The sequence below is a fragment of the Ruditapes philippinarum genome, unplaced genomic scaffold (genome assembly GCF_026571515.1).
Source record: "Ruditapes philippinarum isolate M1 unplaced genomic scaffold, ASM2657151v2 ctg585_1_1_1_1, whole genome shotgun sequence".
NCBI classification, from domain to species: Eukaryota; Metazoa; Mollusca; class Bivalvia; order Venerida; family Veneridae; genus Ruditapes; species Ruditapes philippinarum.
In genome coordinates this window covers 137,538-156,019 of record NW_026858107.1, presented here as the reverse complement: position 1 = coordinate 156,019, position 18,482 = coordinate 137,538, and the positions used below count along the sequence as shown (strand labels likewise).

Here is an 18,482-nt window from a genome sequence, read left to right as displayed (position 1 = left end):
CTTGATACTGAAAACAGTTGCCGGAGCATATGTTAAGTTCCATTTGGCCCACAATGTTCAAACTTCATAGGATGATTGTCCATATTGGGTAGAAGACCCCTATTGATTTTGGGGTCAAAAGGTCAACGGTTAAGGTCATCCTTACTAAGAAAAAAAAAACTTTCGGGCATATAATGCTCCGCCAAGCGGTGCTCTTGTTAAGATAATATATACCCTTGGGTATAATTATGGATATGTTTGTAAATATTAGTAATTGTTGGCCCCAAATCCATTTTCCATGATAAGTTAATTATCTACCAGTAAATTACTTATCTACTGTTATAACCTCATGTTAAAACCAATTTAAAGAAGATTTCTCACAATAAAAATTGACACATTAATATTTTCACTTGTTTATTACAACATTGTAGGGTTGGCATGTATGTGAGGAGATGTACCCACTCGCGTTCAGGACACGAGATCAGATGGAACAATTTCTGACAAAAGCCTCGCCCTATCTCTACAGAATATATACAATCCTGAAACAAGGACCGATCAAGTTGAAATGTTTTGGTCAAGGGAAAGGAGAGGCATTTCAAAAGTGGATCCTACAGGCTAGTATAGGCTTTAAACGGTTTTTAAAAAAATGACAGCCATACACAACCAAAAATTATTACAATTATTATTATTATTATTATTAATATTGTTATTATAAAATAATTTTGTTTCAAAACTTCCCAATATGAACATACCTTATTTTATAAAATGAAAGAAATACTAGGTTTATCAGTGAGATATATTCTATATTCCTCACCGTGTATCACTGTTTGCAAGCACATACTAATTTCCATCTAAAATGCATACAAACAATGATGTGCATTCATAAGATATTGAATACATGTAATTAATAAATTAAAGAACGTATGTAACTCATGAAATGCAGAATGTTTTTATTTAATGAGAAATAAAATATATCTAATACTCACTTCACTTAACATTTATATTTGATGGAAACGAAACCTTTAGAATAGATTAATGTATTTCATTGTAATATTATAAATAAGATGTATTGATCTTTGAAGATATTTATTTTAACAGGAATGAGAAGAAAATGTTAGATTTATGTATTTCATTGATATTTAAAATTGTGTTGGTTTTGATCTATTTGTCCTTTCACATATTGGTTATATTATAAATTAGATGTATTTATCTTTGGCTATATATATTTTAATAGGAATCTGAGGAGAATCTTGACTTTATTGGTTCCATGATGCATCTGAGATCTCATCTTGACACTGAGGAAGCCACAGACTTTGTTAGCTGTCTAGCTAGGTAACATTTTACCTTTTAGTTTATACAAATTTATTTTAGTTCAATTGTGTTGGAAGCGATAAGCTTATTAAAACACTAACTGAAGTTTCTTGCTCAAGGAAACAACGGCTTGCCCCTGATAGGGTTTGAACCCATGCAGTCAGCAATCCTGAGATTACTAGTCTGACCCAAAAACCATTTTGCCATGCCGCCACCCTTTTAACCTTTTAAAATCACTAACAGAAATTGAGGCAGATATATTTATGCTACCAGCATAAAAACAATGGCAGTCTGCCATTTATGCTGTCTGACCAGGCCTTTAAATTTTTGCCACTAAATTTTGTTATGTTGATCTGGAAGTCCATTTAATTTTTATTCTATAAATGATATGAAACTGCGTCCAAAACCAGCTAACGTAAAAAAAAAACTGCTGGTGATACAGGTGCTTAAACTTGCATAAATGTGTATAGGAAGGTGGCATCTGTGGCCAAGTGGTTAAGGTTGTTGACTTGCCATTTACTGCTATGGGTTCAAATACCGCCAAAGAATTTTGATTCTTTCATGTGAGCTTACGGAACATTGGTGGTTTTACTCAGGTGCCAGAAAGGGATCTTCCACCACCAGTAAAGCTAAAAAGTCGCCATATGACCTTTACTGTTTTAGTGCGACATAAAATCCAACCAAAAACAAACAAAAAAACTAAACAAAATACAGTAAAGCATGCACTAAATACCAAGAAATTAACTGTGTCAAATTTGATATTTGTATGGCAGGTGTCGTCTGCCCAGTGGAAAGATTGTCTGGCTCTGTGAGAAACACCAGCACGAGGAGCATGTTGCCAAACTGAGCATTGACTCGCGTGGAAGTTCACATAACTACGTCAGTGTTCTCTTCAATGAAGATAAATTTCTTCTGGAGCAGTTGGAAAAATCAGAGGAATATAAGAGACGTAAAGCAATAAAATCTAATAAGGTAGGTGTGATTTTTTAACCAGTCTGCTGAATTTTTTCACCTTGTTAATTCCTCATTGGTAGATGTAATGACGTAAACGGCTTATTTACTATTTACAGATATCAATTATTCCCATATTCTTTTCTTCACTGGCTCAAAAGTGTCCTGGACCATATTGATAAGTTGAAAAAGTCATGTCAGCATCCCTCCTTCTAGCATTCCTCATGCTTGGCAATTCCATTTCATTATGGCATCCCCTTATTAAGACAATGGCTCCATAAAGAATGAAGTGTTATTAAAAATGACTCAAAGTGCAGAACTTATTTCACAATCAGCTCTAAATAAATCAGTATAAATTGTATCAGAAGAACTGTAAATAAAGGAATCTGGGTTACCATTGCTTAATTCTTAGCTTGCTGGAACTGCAAGTGATAAACCTTTGCCAGTATGTAGCTGGGCCAGTCTGCAATCTAACTTGGATGTATACTGTTGGTAGCTTAATTTATATATATTTTTATATTGAAACCCCTAAAATTTTAAATGGACTGTTCAAAATTTAAAGATGGGCAAAACCATTTTCGCAAGTTCAGGTTAAGGAATAGAGGAAATTTTTATATAACACATTGTTTTATTTGATATTGATCAGGTGGCACCAAATTTACCAAAGCCACCACCAATACCAATGTTCATGCCGGCTCAACCAATTCCTGTACCGGAACCTGACAAGAAACCAACTCCAAAATCATCACCAAGGGCGTCTCCAAGGTCGTCCCCAGTACCACCAAAAACAGATGATAAGAGCAAAGCCAAGTCGGAAACTGTTGATAAAGGTATGTACCTTTCTTTACAGCAATAATTGTCAATATATGTGTACCTTTCTTAGAATATTTCTTCACCATCCATATCTATGTTTTCATTAATTAAAACATATTTCATGTGCAGCTCATTTCTTACCAGTAGTGCAGTGATACTATTTAAAATGAGGAGTGCATTGCATTGATTAACATGTAAACATATTAAAGATTACGTTTTACATTTGAAAAGAAACATTTTGAAATGTAACATATAGTTACATTACATTACATTTTGAAATTATCTGGTTACCCAAATGTTACAGTACATTTTGCAATTTTCTGGTTACCCAAATGTTACGTTACATTTTGAAATTTTCTGGTTACCCTATTGTTAAATTACATTTTGCAATTTTCTTGTTACCCTAATGTTACATTTTGCAATTTTCTGGTTACCCTATTCGCATTACATTTTGAAATTTTCTGGTTACCCTAATGTTACATTACATTTTGTAATTTTCTGGTTACACTATTGTTAAATTACATTTTGCAATTTTCTGGTTACCCTATTGTTACATTACATTTTGAAATTTTTCCTGTTATTCACCCTGTTCTATTGTAACATTACTGGTTGGGGAGATAACTTCGGCTGGTTGATAAACTCGGCTTTTTATAATTAAATCGAGTTATCAAAATTTTTAATCTAATCGAGCTCACCATCTCATACTATCGCTGGAATTCGACAATATCTGGAAATTTTGTCAAGTTTGGTAAGATATTTAAAAAATAACACACACTTTTACCTGTTTGTTTACAAAACATGCCTATAAAAAGTACGGGAATCCCATTGTTGTGCGCATGTGCAGCAGATGCTCATTTTGAGACCCGCACAGGGGTACTTTTATATATTGACCGACAACCGGTAAAGGTGACGACATTTACGTATACATTTTGTTGATGAAATTCAGACTCACTTTTGTCTTGCTAACTCAGAAAAAAGGCTGATTACACAATTGTAATCTTTAAGTGGAATGGATTGAAAGACTGATGTTAAATGCTCCTTTTATATGTTAATTTTATTTGTAAGTTGAATACCACTAAATTAATTTCTTCTTCACTCTGTTAAGCTAAGCAAAAATAAATTTGAATCACTAATTCTTTTACTACATATTTCGTTATACGTAAATAAATGATAATGCATGTGTTTTTACGTAAAAATGATTTATATGTTACATAGTAGGTTGCATATAAATATCGTGTTGTCATAGGTATACATTATACTAACGTAATGCTCAACAATTTTGGTAGCAAATATTTTCTATTTGACATAAATGAACAGCAAAGAAATAATAAAATGTCTAAACATGTTATTTTACGTTTTAACTTACTCATTTAAGTAGAAAAACAAAGAGCCGGAATTATCTATTCGCGCGCGGTAAAAATATCCTTTTTACGTACCTCTTCCAGGGCCTCTCAAAATTACCCGTTATGTTTCTAAATATAACTTTTATGGTGATACCGGAAAATTGAAGAGCTGAAGTTTATTATGGTGCAAGATTCATCAGAATACGTAAACAAATAAATGAAATATGCCCCCAAAACACTGATTTTCGGCCGAGTTTATCTCCCAAACCAGTACAGTTAATAATTTTCTGGTTACCCGAATCTTAATAATTACATAAATTACATTTTGAAATGTCATGATTACCCTAATGTTACATTACAATTTGAAATTTTCTGGTTACACTGTTACTACACTGTCTCAGTACTACATATACAAATGTAATTGATAATTCCTTTATTATAACATTACATACATACAGTAAACACACATACATGTACAGTAAACCAGAATTTGTACCATCTAGTGAGAAAACATTGTTAAATTGAAAACTCCCTAAAAAACTATTGTGATTTTCCAAATTCAAAGCAGAAAAGAATCAAGTTCAATTTCATGAAATGAAGCTTTAAAAGTTATTTCACTCTTGTAACTTTTAATATTGTAAGTTAGAGGTTTAAAGGTAAATTCATTTTACTGCTGTAAATTTATTGTTGGTTTCTTTATTGTTTTATGCTCAAAGTTTTAAATGGAATCACTGTATTGAGATATTAAAGTAACTTTATCACATATTTTTAATAGTTGTAGACACTGAATGCACACATTGTTTATTTACTAACCTTCCCATTTTATCATTTGGGGAGTTAGACAAAAAAGATAATACCCACCTCTGTCACCTCTGTTTTCTTTCTCATCCCTGCTGCAGTTTAAGGACATTTTTCCCAATCTGAAACTGATAAATGCCTGCCTGATTGCTCAGTGAATTATGAAATCAAAATCTTACAAAGAGAAATTGAAAAAAAAATCTTTAAGAAATATTTCACTCCTTTGGCTAAAAAATCTACAAAGGAAGACCTTCATTCCTAACTTCTGTCAAATTTACATTTTGTAGCATAATAATGTTTGCTTTATTGGAAAGGTTAGTTACTTGGAAAAAATTAGCATTTGAAAATAATGGCATGATTTTTTTTCTATAAAAATGTCCTTAATTTTGCCTGATTATCTCAAGCCTATCACTGTAACACTTTATGCCCCACACTTCCCAACCATAGCTATCCACACATTATGATTATTATTTATTGTACCTAAGCTAGACAGTCCTTTCATTTCTTGAACAAGCTGGGTGGGATGATAGCTTTATCAGAAGTAGGGTAAATTTATGTATATAGATAAAAAGGTTTCTATATAAGGTCAACTGTTGGTATAGCCGATATACGGCTTGCAGTCAATGTCTTCCAATATGCACAATTTTTTGGTCACATGGAGTTGTCTCCTCTTACATGTCATTATTATTATTATGTATTACAAACAATAGACCCTAACAGTTTTGATTGATTCTAAAAGTTGTACTGATTCTGAATACCAGAACATGATTTTCAATTATGTGAACCTTTAAATACAACAATGGTGTATAATTATATAGCTAGTATATATTGAAAATTGTGAAATAATGCATTGAGGGGCATGCATTTAACACCTCCTCCTATGTAAAGGCCAGAAAGTCAACATATATGCTGAACCATGATGGTGTGAGTTTAAATTTGCTTCAAAACAAGACTTAAAACTTGAATAAGGATAAAAGACAAAATTTATTTCCTGGAAATATTTAAATGGGCTCTCGGCAGATTGTCCTCCTCTTTGAGAAGATAGGTCAGTCCCTTTATTTCATGGAGGTGTACTTGGCTTTTTCCTCCTCACATCATAAAGCTTGTTTGTGTGATTTAAAGCTTAATTAAAAAAAAAGAAATACTATAAAAAGGAGACAAAACTAAGGAAAAAGACAAATTATTGGGGTTTAATTGGGTTCTGGGTGTTTTGTCTTATTGCTTTTTTTTAGCACTTAGGTATGCCCCACGTACTTCTCTATAACCCCCTCTTAATCTTTTATAATTATCTTGATGTGGTTTTTCATAATTTCAGTTTTTAGATTTAATCTTAATGCAATAACTTTGAATTGCTGTCATTCAAGTGTATAAAAAGATAGTTCTTAAAATAGACATGGCACAAAAGAATAAATGTACAATTAGGTGCAATTGATTGCTGCTCTTAAGTCCATGATTTGTGATAATGAATCATAATTATAAAAAAAGTTTAAATCCTGAGGTGTGGCTTCTTTCAGTAGTTTTATTTTGCTTTCTCTTTAGACAAGTCTAACTCCCCTGAAAAATCATCCAATCAAAACAAAGAATCATCCAGCAAAGGCGGGGCTTCAAATTCATCAGACAATAAAGGTTTAACTCCAAGACCTCCCTCAAAACCATCATCAGCCAATCAAACGACCAGAAAAAGTTCAGCCACACAGAAGCCACTCCCACCTGTGCCACCTATTGGATCAGGAGAATCAGACAAAGGGAAGTCACCCAAGTCGTCATCTTCTCGACAACCTTCACTGAAATCTCTTGGCACAACTGCAGATTTGGTGGCAAATAGCGGTAAAAGAATGACTGAAAGTAAAGGAAATTCAAAAAACAATGAAAGTAAAGGAAATCCTAAAAGTAAAGCATGTATTATAACTTAATGATTAGTAATTAGGATATGATGAATATTAATGTACTTGTTTTTGAATATTCATGATTTTTTGACCTGCTGAATATTTATTGAGGCAATATGCAATTACAAGTTTTTTGTATAATTATAATATTGATGTAGTAATTTTTTAATATTCAGCATTTTGACATTTACACATTTTATTTCTTGCAACAAAAAATGTTCTATTGTATTGATTTTTACATGATGAAAAATCACAAACCAACACAGTTTATCAAAACATGTTTTGCTTATATTAAATAAGCATTTTAGAAGAAGTATCAGAGAATTTGTAAAACACAGTATAAAGCTGTAATCAGGTTCACACATCACCCAGCTCTTGTGTTTTTAATGACACCAGATCAGATATTGTTTCATTATTGTTTTATGTAATTAATAATATATAGAAGATAGTTTAAAACCATCAAAGCCATATACTTTTCCATTTTTTGGACAAAACAAGGTTGTACATTGTATTATCAAATATGTAAACTTTTTTCAGATAACATTTTTCTCGTAAGAATTGATGAAAGAAAATGTTTATATATGCATTTAAAGATTTTTTTTCTTGTCTTGATCATTTTAAGTTGGGGTAGGCATACATGTACTGTTCTTTGTCCTGTTTGTACATCTGTTGGTTTCTCTGCAGAGAATAATCAGTATTCTTAACTATTGCACGTCTTCATTCTATTACTGAGTCTTAACCTTTACCCATCTTGATGTAACTACATCTACCTATGTGACCAGTGAAAACCAAAATCAGCCAGCACAATTCTTTGCCGTCTGATCATGGTCTGCAAAGCACTGTTTGATACTCAGTCACAGACTCCTCCTATTTTGTTAATATGCAGACAACCTTTCTTAGAAAGGTCAGATAAGAGGTCATATTGGAATGAAATACACATTTGCAAACTCCTCCTACTTTGGTAATACCCCTAATAAATATGCATACAACCTTTTAATACAAAGGTCATATTGGAAAATTCTAAAGAATATAATTTTTTTTGGTATAACTGTTAAATGGAGATTTTTTAATGTTGTACTCCATTGTACCTTGGAAGAACTTTTTTAAGTGAACAGACAGAATTTTAAAAAAAAATGTGTATAATCAAAAATCTTTGTGGTGTGGTCTAGGAAAACCATATTTTGTAATTTACAAGAATGTACATTACATGTATTTTTTAGTGCAAGGCATTAAATACATGTTGTAAAATCATTCCATTTCTGGAGTAACTGAATGATATTTATCATTATGATTTACTGAATGGCATTATTTCTTCTGTTTGATATTACATTCAACTGAAAGAGGGGTATACAGATTTTATTTATTTTTCTATTTCATTTATTTATTATTCTGTTATTATTATATTAATGATATCAAAGTTTATTTTTTTGATGTGAGGCATTAAATCTATTGATAATTTTGTTTTTATCTACCAAAAGTGATAAACCATAACCAATTATTGTTGGGAGCTTATTTTTAGCTCGACTTTTCTATGAAAAGGGGAGCTATCCTACTCGCCCCGGCGTCGGCGTCGGCGTTGGCGTCACACCTTGGTTAAGTTTTTCGTACCACCCCACTTTATTTCAGAAGTATTACAAGTATGGCTTTGAAACTTACCATACTTGTTCACCATCATAACCTCCATCTACAGACAAGAGTACATAACTCTGTCAAGGTTTTTGACAGAATTATGGCCCTTTTTTTACTTAGAAAGTGTATTGAGCTTGGTTAAGTTTTTTGTACCACCTCACTTTATTTCAAAACCATTGGAGGTATTGCTTTGAAACTGACCATACTTGTTTACCATCACGACCTTCATCAACAGACAAGAGGACATAACTCTGTCAAGGTTTTTGACAGAATTATGCCCCTTTTTGACTTAGAAAATACATTGAATATGGGTAAAATCCACTTATTGCCTTAACCCTTTGAGATATTGCTTTGAAACTTTTAATGCTATTTCACATCATTACCCCCATCTGTACGCAAGAGAAGGTAACTCTGTCAAGGATTTGTTTTAAAAATTAAGGCCTTTTATCGACTTAGAATCTTGGTTAAGTTTTTAGTACCAGTCCACTTTTTGACTGAACTGTTTGAGATATAAATTTGAAAGTTGGAATACTTGTTTACAATCATGATTCCCAAACATGTCCAGGAGAAGGTAATTCTGTCAAAGATTTTATTTGAATTATGGCCCTTAACTGTCAATGTTTTGTATTATAGGCAAGCACTAAAAAACTTAAAAAATCTAAAAAAATTCATTCCTATCCACTTGTTCACTTTACCATAAATTATGTCATATAAACATTGCTGTAATATTCAAGGGTATCAAACAACTAGTTCACTTTAAAAATACAGAGATTCTTGTATTGCCTTTTACTGCAAAAACTTTTTTTATTGGCAAGCAATAAAAAAGTCGAGCGCGCTGTCTTACGGACAGCTCTTGTTTGTATTTTGATATTATTTGGAACACAAATAACAAATTCAAAGCAAGGCATATCCATGACACAAAATCATATAGTCAAAGGCTGAGAGATGCGCTGTCCGTTGACGCTGTGTGACGCCATTTTCAAACAGACGCTTGTAACATGACGTCATTTATGGTTTATGACATCATGAGTGATGACGTCATAGTTGTGTAGATAGTACAGTACAATTCAATTTGAAACGATCTGTTTTCACAGCATTTAAAGTTTCAATTTAAACGGACTAGTAGCTTTGACGCTATTGAATTTATTGATGCACCCTTGTACATTAAATTTGCTCTTTTGAGCACAGCTATCCATGTTTTCATATTTTTGATAAAAGCTCAATTTTCTTTACATTTTTTATATTTGTTTATTTTTACATATTTTTTCATTGTTTCTTACAATCTGTAAGGGTATCAAAATTTCTTCTATATTGGTATATTAAAAGATTTTTTTTCTTTTAGCAATAAAAATTCAAAATATTTATATTTTCAACTCACTTATTATAAATGTATTTAATGATTATTACCATTGTTTTTATTTATATATACATGTAGTTACATGACACATGTAATTTATATATACATGTAGAAATAAGGTCAATGTTTATATTAATATAATATTATACATGTAGACATATGATCAATGTTTACTATACATATTACATTGTGTGCTTGTGTCAAGCTTAGTAAGGGTATATTGAATATATTATATATACAAAAAAAAATATTAACCAATGGACAAACTTTGCTATGTAATTTTTGTGATGCAGTAAATTTTTGTGATCAAGTAATTTTTGTGATGCAGTAATTTTTGTGATGCATAATAACCCATTACTTCATGAACATTTTGTGAAATGTGGCTGTTTTCATTGAAAAGTCTCCCGTTACAACTTCAAATTGCTATAAAACTATAAAAACTGCTTCAATACTAATCAAACTTGGCACAAATGTTGAGGTAAAGGGTTAATTTTTGTGATGCAGTAATTTTTGTCATTAAGTTATTTTGTGATCAAGTAATTTTTGTGATCAAGTATTTATTGTGATCAAGTATTTTTGTGATGCAGTAATTTTTGTGATCAAGTATTTTTGTGATGCAGTAATTTTTGTGATGCAGTAATTTTTGTGATGCAGTAATTTTTGTGATGCAGTAATTTTTATAATTAAGAAATTTGTGATCAAGCAATTTTTGTGATCTTGTAATTTGTGATCTAGTAATTTGTGATCGAGTAATTCTTGTGATCAAGTGATTTTTGTGATCAAGTAATTTTTGTGATCAGGTAATTTATGATTGAGTAATTAATCTTTCTATGAAACATTTGCTGTAGTAGGTTTGAATTATGCTATTCACCATACATTCTGTAATAAACACCCCTCCCCTTAAACACGGAAAAAGAAAAATCAGGTGACAAAGACTATAGCAGTTTATTATAATTCCAAGGAAACTAACACATATTTTATGGCATCATTACTTAGTAAATATTAACCAGCAAAAAAGAATACAACACAAACTGTAAACACATTCTTTGTATTTTGATGATTATGATTTAAAAAAAAATCTTAATTTAAGTGCTCACCTTTTGGAAAATATAATGCCCCCAGGCTTGTTTGTAAGAGAATATACAGTAGTTTTGAGTCTTGTGGTACAGCTGTTTGTTTGTTTGTTTGGGTTTTACGTCACACCAACACAGTATAGGTCATTTTGCGACGTTCCAGGTTTACTGGTGGAGGAAGACCTCAGGTGCCCTTCCGTGCATTATTTCAGGCACAAACAGGCACCTGAGTAGAACCACCGATGTTCCGTAAGCTAGCTGGATAGCTTCCTCACATGAAAGAATCCAAAGTCCCTGTTGGGATTCAAACCCACAGCGGTGAGGGGCAAGTGGTTTGAAGTCAACGACCTTAACCACTAGGCCACAGCTGTAACGGTCATCATATGATATAACACTAGCATTTATGTTTGCATATAACTTAGAACTTAATAAAACCCAGACAAAAATTTTATTTCATAATTTTGAAAACTATATATCTAGAAAGACTAGTCAAATGCAAGAAGAAAAGTACATGACGCCCTTTTTCCCTCATGTTGTTTGTCCTTTTTTTTCTTTTTTTTAATCTCAGCTCGCAATATAATCAAGAAATTAAAAGTTGCTCAACCATATTGATATTAATTATATTCAATATATACATGTTTTACCTAATTAAGATATTTACATGTCTGTCTGTTTGTTAACTATTTTTACGCTTTATTTATATTAAAATAAAACAATTTTTCGATATACACATTTCTGATACTCATTTGTGTCAAGATAATTACACAGAAATATAAAGCCATGCAGGTCATCTAATCAGACTTGACCAGGCTTTATACCATCATATGTTGTTACCTTTATGTCTCCAAAATGGTTGGATTTTGACTATATAACCATTGTTTCATGTCAGTTTTTTCATGTGTTTGAATCACTTTGTTATGGAGAACCTCATTTGCAACAACTGGCATATCAACTGTAAACATGTAAATTGTAAACTTTTTTATGCATTTCAATTTAAAATAAAACAAACAAAAAACTGCCTGTTAGCTTGTCTGTTTTAAAGAAAAAGACAAGCTGTAGTTATTATTGTTGTTTTGTGGTTGTTGCTGTGAAAAATCTTTCATGTAGCCCATTTTCATTAAAAAGGTATCATCATGAAACTTGGTATGCTTGCTTGCCATGAAATTGTACAGTTTTAAGGCAACAGGGCATTATTCTTATAGCTTTAGTTTTATTCTAATTGCTATAGTTTTAGAGATATACTCCTTTTTGAATAATAATTCATTTTTTTTTGTTTGGAAAATAATTTTGGATATTTTTTTTTTGAAAATGATCAAAATATTGTACTCATTCTAGGCATATACTTGCCAACAAGGACGTGGCATAAAATTATAAACAAGAGACATAACTGAGTGAACAGTATTTCTAGTTACAGTTCACCAAAGTTTGTCTGCTAATGAAATCACTCTTTTTTGTTTAAATTTTGCCGAAATATTAACCATGCAGTGCTGTAACACAACTGTATGTATTAGCTTTATATGTTGAATGAGCCGATTTAATGGACTCTGCCTATTTACATAATTCGCTCGATTTGAATGGGCCGGGCTAACTGTAAATTGGTTATATATAGTTTTAAAAAACTAATTTTCTCGCTTCACTTAGTTCGCTCGAAAATTAATTTCTTAAAACTCTGTATATAACCTTTAACCTATACTTATACCCTTTTTCACATGGAAAATAATTGAACATTTGTATAAAAATTTGATATCAATATCTTGATATTATAACACCATAGCTCTTGTTTATATATCTATAAGCAGTAAATTAAGTGTAAGCACTATGTAAGACAAAACCTGCACAGTTTTTCTATGTATTTGTATAATAATAATTATATTCTGTAAATTAATTGTGCAAATATATGCTTTTTGTGTAATTGTCTTTTTTAATTAGTTTACAGATCTGACATAAATTTTGTAAGGAACATTAGTATATATGTTACACAAAAACTGTACAGGTTTTCAGATATTGTAAATTAAGTATAATACAAGAAACATTGTGACCTGCACAATTTGTCCATGTTTTATGAATTGTTAGTTATCTGTGATAGATTGGTCCTGTACAACCTTATGCACTCTTTTCAGGCTATAGGTATATCAAAATATGTTACAATCTTTATTTTCTATTAGATTTTACTTATTAAATGAATACATCTGAAGAGATATTTTGTCTTTTTATTCCGTCATCATGCAGTCAATAAAGTATAGTTGCATAAAATAAAATATTATTTTGAGATAAAGAATACTTCCAAAGATTAATATGGCCCATTTAAACCTTGATTTTCATTGGATAATTATGATGTTGGTATATTCTATATACATGTAGTTACCCTGCTACTGTAAATTTATGAATAAGTTTTAATTTTTATTAACAAAATCGACAGGGTGCTGTATCATAAATTCTTGACAGATTATATGGTCATGTATAAACAGATTTGTTATGCATATGTATAACCATTTCCCAGCATCACAGGTCATATAACCTTACATCCGTTTATACGAGCTCGAATTGGACCATTACAAGTACCTTTCAAAAATCATTTTAACTATTAATTCTTCTGTGACATCAATTTATGTACAGTTTAACCAGTGTTTCAGGACCACCTCCGATTCAAGACATTTTACAAAAAAAAAACATTTAAGCCACTTGTTTTTATAATTACATTGTAAATAGACATTTCTGAACGATTGAAAATCTTGTAATCTGATCAAATAAAAGGGATGAATTTTTAAGACTATAGTGGTCCTATCTTTGGCCATCCCCTGATTATCAGCATCATTATTGGTCCCTACCAAATCTTTAAGATTTTGGCAAATATAGGATGGAAGGAAAAAAGTTAACGAGGTTAAAATGATCATTGCTCAAAAAAATTTGTATGACCAAAAAAAATTTGGCGTATATTGTTACGCACCAGCTTGTCTGTCTGTGAGCAGGTTTCGTGTTCGGGCTGTGTCTTTTTAACCTGTGGAAGGTAATTTGCAACTATCTGGCAGAAATGTTAACAGTAATGAGACAATGTGCAGAGCGCAGGTTTGACCTTCCTTTTCTCAGGTCAAGATCACAGTCATTTTGTGAAACTACAATGCTAAAAGCCAAGATATTTACCATGTAGCATTAATTTGTGAACCTCTGCAAAACTGATATCAATCATCATCCCTTGTGATAAAATATTGGCCTGCCCAAGATTCACGTAATTTACTTAGACTTATGTAGGAAAACATATTTAAGTCTTATTGTGTGAAACTACAATAATCAGAGCTTTGAAATGTAGCATCAATTTGTAGATTTCTACAAAAGTTATATCAATCATGACCCTCAGGTCAAAATTGGCCCTACCCTGGGAGACTCTTGCCTCATGCAGACTGAGGTATAGGAAAACACATCTTTTTGTGGATAAATCCTAAGCCCTGCCTCCATATAGCAACTCTCAATAGAGAAATTATAACCACTAGACAACAATATCAATCACTTAATGTAATGTAGAAGTAAAATGTTAATACTCAGGAACCAAATAAATACAATGAGATAGAACTGAGACATTATTCAATAAGCAAAATTGTGAAACATTATTGTAAATGAATATAATCTCTCGGCTTTCAGTGTTAATTTGGTATGTATTTTGTATTGTTTAAGTACAGCAAAACCTCAACAAAGTGACCCTCTGTAGACCAATATCCTCTACAATAACAAAACTAACCAGTATAAGACTTTACAATAAGTTTAACCTCTCTATCTCATCTACTGAGTTACCAAAATGTTGGTCTTCCAAAAGGTGTTGCTATGCAGAGGTGGTATTTTATATTTATGAGTTGGGTATAAATTTTTTAGAAGAGAAAGTTAAACAAATATCAATGGACTTAATATATTAAATTGATTTATTAATTATATAAGTTTATTATTTAAAAAAAACAAACTTATTTTTAAGTAATTCTTTGTAAAATTTCTTGAAATGTTTTCATATACTACAGTCATTGATTCATCTTAATTAACATTAATTTATCTGTAAATATTTTCATACACAAGCATAAAAATATCATTCTACATTTTGTATTATGTTTGAGTGTATATAAAAAACATAAAAATTTACAATTATGTGTGTTGTTATATTTACAGATGTTAATGAAGACAAACCATTATTGAAGGTGAATGATTTAATTGTAGACAAACAAGAGTTACCGGAAGATAAAGATAAGAAAGAAACAAATAAACCAGGTGTGTGTAGTAAAGTTTATTTTCTTGTGTTACCATGACTGATAAATGCTTTTGCTATGAAAATATGGTATAGGATAAAGAATGAGTGTAGGTTCAATACTGAATTTATTGAACAAGTTTAATAAAATTATGCAAGCCTATTATTGTATTCATGAAGTTCAATAAATATAGTAATGAAGCTACACAAATAATATATTCTACTTATTACATACCCAAAAATAAAAACTGTTTACACTAGAAAAAATCATATTTTCATTGAAGCGCCTACAGAATGTGTTACATGTAATAGAAAGAGCATTGAAACACAAGACTATCTGATTTGTACGAGAGGGCGTAGCCCCCGAGTATTATTCAGATTGGCGAGTGTTTTGGTGTTCTTTCTCTTTGTATCATAGTCATGACACAATATGGAACCCAATAAAAATATGAAACCCCGGGAAAAAGTAACCAATGAACGAGCATCTAAATATGATATTTTTGTCGCTTTCCCTTTCTCTTCCTTCACAATAAGTAAACCCCAGCAAAAATGAACCAATCAATGGACATGCTCTGGAGTGCGGGTAACTAATACCTGCACTCCAGTTAATGCACTGTGCATGTATATGTATATGATTTAACTCTTGACACACTTTCAACAGAAAGATCCCCAAATTATGATACAATAACATTTAGCATACTTTTATGCTATGTTTAACACAAATAATGTCACATCAAAATGTATGCACACAGTCCAATACCATTTCTTACGGAGTTGCACAGGTAGAGGATAAGAATGTATATCACATTGTATTGCCATGAGAAGAAGAGTATGCCATTACTTCTTTTCTTGCAGTATTCTCAAATTTTGTTATTCTTGATTTTATGTAGATTTTAACACAATATTTTGGTCATACTTTGGCAGTAGATCGTCCTCAGTCGATCAACCCTGAACTGCCTTTTAGATTTCTAACAGTTATTGCTAAGTGGACATGTAATCAAACATTGCATGAGATTATGCTAGAAAAGGGTATTTTCTTTGAGAGTTAAAGTAAAATCATGAAATTGAAATGATATTGTTTCTTTTCTGCCTTTTAGATTTGAAAACTGAAGAAAAAGACGCAAATGTAGATACAAATAATGTTGACATTACAAAAACAGAAAACCTAATAAAGAATGACGCAAAGTTAGAAAAAGCAAATAATGAAGATATTCCAAAAAAAACGGATGATAATAAAGAGGACGTACAAGAAGAAAATAAGGAAGGCAAGGACAATATAATACCTGAAGAGAAAAGAGAAGATGTTATCCTAACTCAGGAGGATGTCATGAAAATTTCTGGTACCAAAACAAAGCAAAGGAAGAAGTCTAAAGACATAAATGAAGACAGTGCAAAAGACAAAATCAAGAAGATGATCTTGCATTCAGATTCAAAAGCTATGATGAAAGCCATGCGGAAACCTGTTCGCTCGGTTTCTCAGAAAGGATTTGGTATTCAGGTTTCTGACATGAAATCTCTGCAACGGAAACAAAGCTCTAACAATTTTAGTAGCGTTATGAGAGGGAGCAATGTGAAAAGATTGCACTCTGAAGGAAGTCAAAAAGATGAGAGCAGTTCCGCTAACAGCAGAACATCTTCTCAAGGAAGTTCTGTCCAACTTGACTCAATGCTACAGATAAGCACTGTAAATAAAACAAATACTGATGGAAATGAAGCAGAAAACGTTTTAAGTAAATCACAACCTGGTAAAGTTAGTTCAAAATCTAATGATTCCAGTAAAGAAGATGTGTTCCCATTGGACAGAGTTAGACCCAAGAAAATCAAAGTTCAACCAAAACGCTCAATCAGCGAGGGTCACAACCCTCGGCAAAATATGACAGCAACAGGGATAGGTATGGGGACCGTACAGAGTTCGAGTATGCCGCTACCTGAAAGGCAAGGCAGTCAAGCTTGTGTCCTTCAGTAAAGTACATGTTGAACTTGACATATCTACTCAATATTTAATGAGAATCACTTTTTTTCAGCATAAATTTTGTATGATATGGACATGTATTTTAGCAATGATATAACGTAGACCAATGCATGGACCTATGGAACAAATACATTTTTTCCTGGATGAGGATAATCTAAAACTTTTGGTTTATTTCCACACAATGTTTATGCAATATGAATAGAAATTATAATTTTGATATGTATACCTTGTGATATCACCAAATTGTTTACCTTATTCAGATTAAGCACAAATAGTTTAAAATCATTTTATATAACCACATTTTCAATAATATATATATTAATCACATGTTTCTGTTAAAGCTCAGCTTATAGATCACTACATAATATTTAAGATCTGGAACTGGTGAGAGGAGACTGTGACCTTTTGTGCGTTTGGGCCCTCGGCTGACAGTTGCAAAACAAACATATTTTACATTTTTATGAACATGTAGTACTATAGAACATACATGTACACTTTGTATTACTATTTGTATTAAGAAGTGCTAATATATCTCACTCGGTGTTATTAATAACATATAATTCTATTAATATCATTTTATTCTATTATTAGCATATAATTATATTTATAGCACACAGTGCTATTTAAACCATTTATTACATGCTTTTCGGTGGTTTATAGAAATATATCAGTGAAATAAAACTGGTAATTTCACTGTTTGAAACAGTGAAATTATCACTTTGATAATTTCACTGTTTTGAATTTAAGCCCCTTACTTTGTTTCAGTGAAATACCAGCGTGCACAGTACTGGGTACCAACTTAATGATGTGACGTCGTAAATGACGTCGCGTTGTATTATTATTTGGCGCGCTTTTCATTCAGTATTAGGTTTAATGTCTTTTTAAAACGTTTCAATGCATATAATAAAAAGAAAATTTGTTTAGTAGTTTAGTGTAATACCGAAATATATTTCACCTTGTGAACACCAAAAGTTCATATTTCACTCGTGGCTGCGCCACTCGTGAAATATACCTTTTGGTGCTCACTCGGTGAAATATATTCCGATCTTACACTGAACTAAACAAATATCCTCTATATATTTCTTTTACATGTGATGCTATTTATAATGCATCAATTGTTATTTGTTTATTTTTGTTTCTATACA

At 31.5% G+C, this 18,482-nt stretch overlaps 1 protein-coding gene across 1 annotated transcript in view; it reads left to right on the top strand.

Annotated features, from left to right (window-relative positions):
• Positions 1 to 17,397, top strand: part of LOC132752129 (uncharacterized) — a gene marked incomplete at its 5' end in the record, with an annotated part of 60,697 nt that extends 43,300 nt beyond the window's left edge. The window contains 6 exons of the mRNA XM_060742413.1: positions 411 to 593; positions 1,214 to 1,311; positions 2,064 to 2,262; positions 2,888 to 3,071; positions 15,290 to 15,388; positions 16,463 to 17,397. Of these exons, the coding sequence (XP_060598396.1) occupies positions 411 to 593; positions 1,214 to 1,311; positions 2,064 to 2,262; positions 2,888 to 3,071; positions 15,290 to 15,388; positions 16,463 to 17,331 (1,632 nt within the window). The remainder of the gene's footprint in view (positions 1 to 410; positions 594 to 1,213; positions 1,312 to 2,063; positions 2,263 to 2,887; positions 3,072 to 15,289; positions 15,389 to 16,462) is intronic.
• Positions 17,398 to 18,482: the final 1,085 nt, after the last annotated feature.